This window comes from Alligator sinensis, unplaced genomic scaffold (genome assembly GCF_000455745.1).
Source record: "Alligator sinensis unplaced genomic scaffold, ASM45574v1 scaffold280_1, whole genome shotgun sequence".
NCBI classification, from domain to species: domain Eukaryota; kingdom Metazoa; phylum Chordata; order Crocodylia; family Alligatoridae; genus Alligator; species Alligator sinensis.
The window spans coordinates 889,662-893,304 of NW_005841835.1; the positions used below are offsets into that span (position 1 = coordinate 889,662).

A 3,643-nucleotide genomic window follows, 5' to 3' on the forward strand; every position below is an offset into this window, starting at 1 on the left:
TCCACATTCTAAGTGACCCTGCAGCACCATGAGGAGGAGTACATAGCGATGTGGTGAAGCTGGAGTGTCTGAACTGGATTCCATCTTCCACAAACACAGCTTTCAAACAGCTTTTTATAATATGAAGTCATACATACATGAAGCCCCGAATTTTAGCAGACTCAAATGGGAAGGAACTTTATGCAAGTTCTACCTCAATCTGAGGAAAACCCTAAGATTCATAGTTTTGGGGAAGACAGGAACATAAATGCATCAGAATGAAGAGCTCCAACATAAAGTACCTAAGGGCAACTGGAACATACCCTAGATATTCCCTTTTGATATCTCAGCCTTTGGGATCTACCACAGAAGAAGCATGGGCAAACGAAGTCTGCAAAACTTACTGTTCAAAGGAAAAAAAGTATGAACCACTTTGTCTCATCTGATGAAGTCCATTCATGAACAATAAACAATATCTTCTCATATGCTATAAGTCTCACAGCAGCAAGCCCAAGAGAACAAAAATGAAGATCTTGTCCCTCAACATTTAGCTCTCCAAGTCTAGGGAGGTGTTCAGTTTACAGTGTTCACTTTAGAGAACTGGTTATGTTGGGGGGTGGATAAGGAGAAAGGGAGTAGGCAACTTCAGTCAGTCAGTCAAACTCTTCACACAGAAACCCTCCCACTGGAGTTACTAGTTTATGACAGGGATCCTGTGAGCTGATGCCAGAAAAGTCTGAGGTAATTGTAAACAGTAAATGGTACAGTCCTAACAATACAGGAATTCTTAATTTAAAAGCCACTTACTGGGTTCTTCCAGTAAATAGACCTCTTCTCATCCTTCTCCTGCAAAAGAAGAAAGACCAGAGAGGTAGTATAGCAAATTCATTCTGTATAACTGGAAGGTTTTCAAAGACCTCCAAGTCTCTGAGATACAAAAAGTTTACAAAGGTCTTTATGAATCTCATCCCAAAGAAGAAAATGGCCCTGCACAAGGACACCAAACAGCTCTCATTCAATATATCCTTGTTTTCTTCTTGATTTGAAGGATTAGTCATTTAGAGCAGTAACTCTCCAGCCCCACAGGCCAGACGAATGGTGCAGAGTTGGTTGGTGGGCCAGATCCCATGAAGGGTCAGCATGTGGGGTCAGTCTGTGGGTTCAATCCCGCATGCCAGCCCAACCCTGCACTGACCCAAGCCCATTTATCTGGATCAAGCAGTGTGCTGGCAACTGGTGCAATCTGGCATGCAGGGCCACATTATCCAGCTTGCAGGACTCCCCTTGAGTCCAGAAATTTGGCAGCAGGGACGAGGCCACTGGTCTGCTGCTGCTGCCAAGTTTATGGACCCTTGGGAAGCCACATGGGCCAAAAGACAGTTCCATGGGCCAGACCTGGCCCACAGGCCAGGGGTTGAGTACCCATGATTTAGAACAAGAGCATAAAACCATTCCTTCAAGCATAAATGCATGTGCTAAAAAACTTAAATTACAGATACAGGGTCACCTGCTGTAAGTAGTGCCAAATACAATGTCCCTATTGCCCACCCTCACTTTAAGTCAGCTACCTGTTGAACCCAAGCCTGGGAGAAAAAGAAAAAAAAAAAAAAAACTCCGGAAGGTCCGAACACAGGATGGCTTCATGCTATATGCAGTCCTGACAGCAGCAGGGGTTTCTGTATCTACCAGAGCTAAGCACAAAGGCAGGATTGCACAGCTAGGACTAGGACAAGCACTAGAGTCCAAGTGGACTTTTCAGTGCCTGTTCTGCAAGAGGAAAACAACCATGGTGAAATTCTGATTTAAAGCAAGAAGGATAAGGAATCTCTCCAGCACCCACCTCGTGGTGTCTGGATGCTGTGTGGCTTTCAAAACTATATGTGTATCCCACAATGTCTCCTTCTTTACTCTTAGGCATTCCCATTTACTGCACCCTCATCCTTTCTGTGACCAACTCCTGGGCCTTTTCCCACTATGCTGTGCCTCTTCTTTCTCTCTTGGGAGTCAGGATTGCACATATCCAAAGGGGAGCCTCTCCAGATACGAAGGAACACCTGGAGAGTCTATTTAGAGGGGGAGGTAACTGCATATATAGGCATACTGGGGGAGCAATGAAGACCTATTTCTATCATTATAGACCACAGCCAGGTGACCACAGCATTGAAACTATGAAGGCGTATTCTGAACATGTAGCTGTTACAGCTATGAAGAGAGGAAATATCATCCTTGTTCCATTTCAGTCTCCTCTGCCCCTTCCCAGAAGGCATCTCCCTGATCTAACGTGCAGTCTCCTACCTGTCCTGAAAGAGCCGTGTGGCTAGCATATAATTCATTGTTGTCTTGTGCTCCAAGAAGGATCTAGAAAGGCCCAAACAGAAGACTACTTAAAGCTCAGACAAACACAATGAACAAGTAAAATAGCATGAATAGAGGGAAGTCATCCATAAAATATATATATCCTTAATACAAAGAAACTGATAGCCTACTTCATCTTGATAAATATCTTATAACTCCAGCACAATGCACCAAGGAGATACTTGCTGGAGACTTCTTACCCATAGAGGTCCCACGTTAATGAGGAAGGGAATATCCGGATGAAACCGCCTCTCCGCTCATTCTCTTCCTTCACTCGACGCAGAACTTTTATCTGGGATGAGAAAGAGAAACAAAAACCAGGTAATGCAGACAGATATTAGCACTAGAAAATCAGCTTTGTGGCAAGGCCTGGTTTCTAGAAGATGTCTGCCATTAGCCCTGCAGTCATGGGGGCAGCTGGCTTAAATAGGTGATGGTTAAATAAGATACGTTGGTTAGATACAAGATCTGAAGCATCTTATTGCTCTTCAGTGAGTATATACACGCTTACTGTAGCTAAGAGCAAAAGCCCCCAAGGGACTGTGCCACTCTTGGCAGTTTTACTGAAAATTAACAATCTAAGCAGTATCCCTAATCACTTCCATTTGTCCCACTGGGGCCAGACTGCCGATTCCAAAATCAGCAGAAGTATGGCAGCAGTGGCAGCAGCAGTTAATCCAAAATTACTCTGAAAAGTTAAGCTACTTGTGTTCCCTTCTTTCCCGGATACTGTCCCACAGCCAAGATGCATACGAAATGAGTAATAGGACTCTTACCTCCTCCATGGACAGACCCAACATGGAGCTGCCTTGCTTTCCCCCTACTTTTTCCCTGCCTGAGGGCATCAGGCTTTTTATCTCAACATCACTGGCAGACAGAGGACGAGTATGCTGTAGAGACAGTAAAATCTAGATTTTACTCTTTTCCTTTCTCTTCACTTACTCAAAAAAAAGAAAGAAAGAATTCAAATTCCAACTCCATCCCCAGCACACACTACTCTCCTGGGCATCGCAGCCAGGATTCACACTCCTAGGCTCCAATTATAGCAGGATCCACACCTCTGGGCACTAGTGTTAGAATTCATGTTCCCAGTTTTCAAACACAGTAGCCTAGACATTATTGCCAGTATTCACACCCCTAGCCCCTGCAAGAAAAAGTATGACACATACACAAAAGGTCCCAAAGCCAGGATTCACACTTCCAGCCCAGAGCACAGATGAATCTACATGCAAAGGGTGGTAGGGACAGGATTCATGCTCATGGCCCCCATCCACAGAAGCACCCCCTACCCCCCCCCCCACACACACCA

The 3,643-nt window shown here is 44.7% G+C and overlaps 1 protein-coding gene across 10 annotated transcripts in view; it reads right to left on the minus strand.

Annotated features, from left to right (window-relative positions):
* The window catches only part of TTLL5 (tubulin tyrosine ligase like 5), a 178,375-nt gene that overhangs the window by 116,791 nt on the left and 57,941 nt on the right, over positions 1 to 3,643 (minus strand). For all 10 annotated transcript variants that reach the window (XR_003093381.1, XM_025200719.1, XM_025200705.1 and 7 more), the window contains 4 exons: positions 3,111 to 3,224; positions 2,535 to 2,626; positions 2,275 to 2,337; positions 787 to 825 (listed from right to left, as the gene is read on the minus strand). Coding sequence is in view for 9 of the 10 variants with exons in the window: in XM_025200719.1 (XP_025056504.1) it covers positions 787 to 825; positions 2,275 to 2,337; positions 2,535 to 2,626; positions 3,111 to 3,224 (308 nt within the window). In the remaining variant the exon portion in view is untranslated. The remainder of the gene's footprint in view (positions 1 to 786; positions 826 to 2,274; positions 2,338 to 2,534; positions 2,627 to 3,110; positions 3,225 to 3,643) is intronic.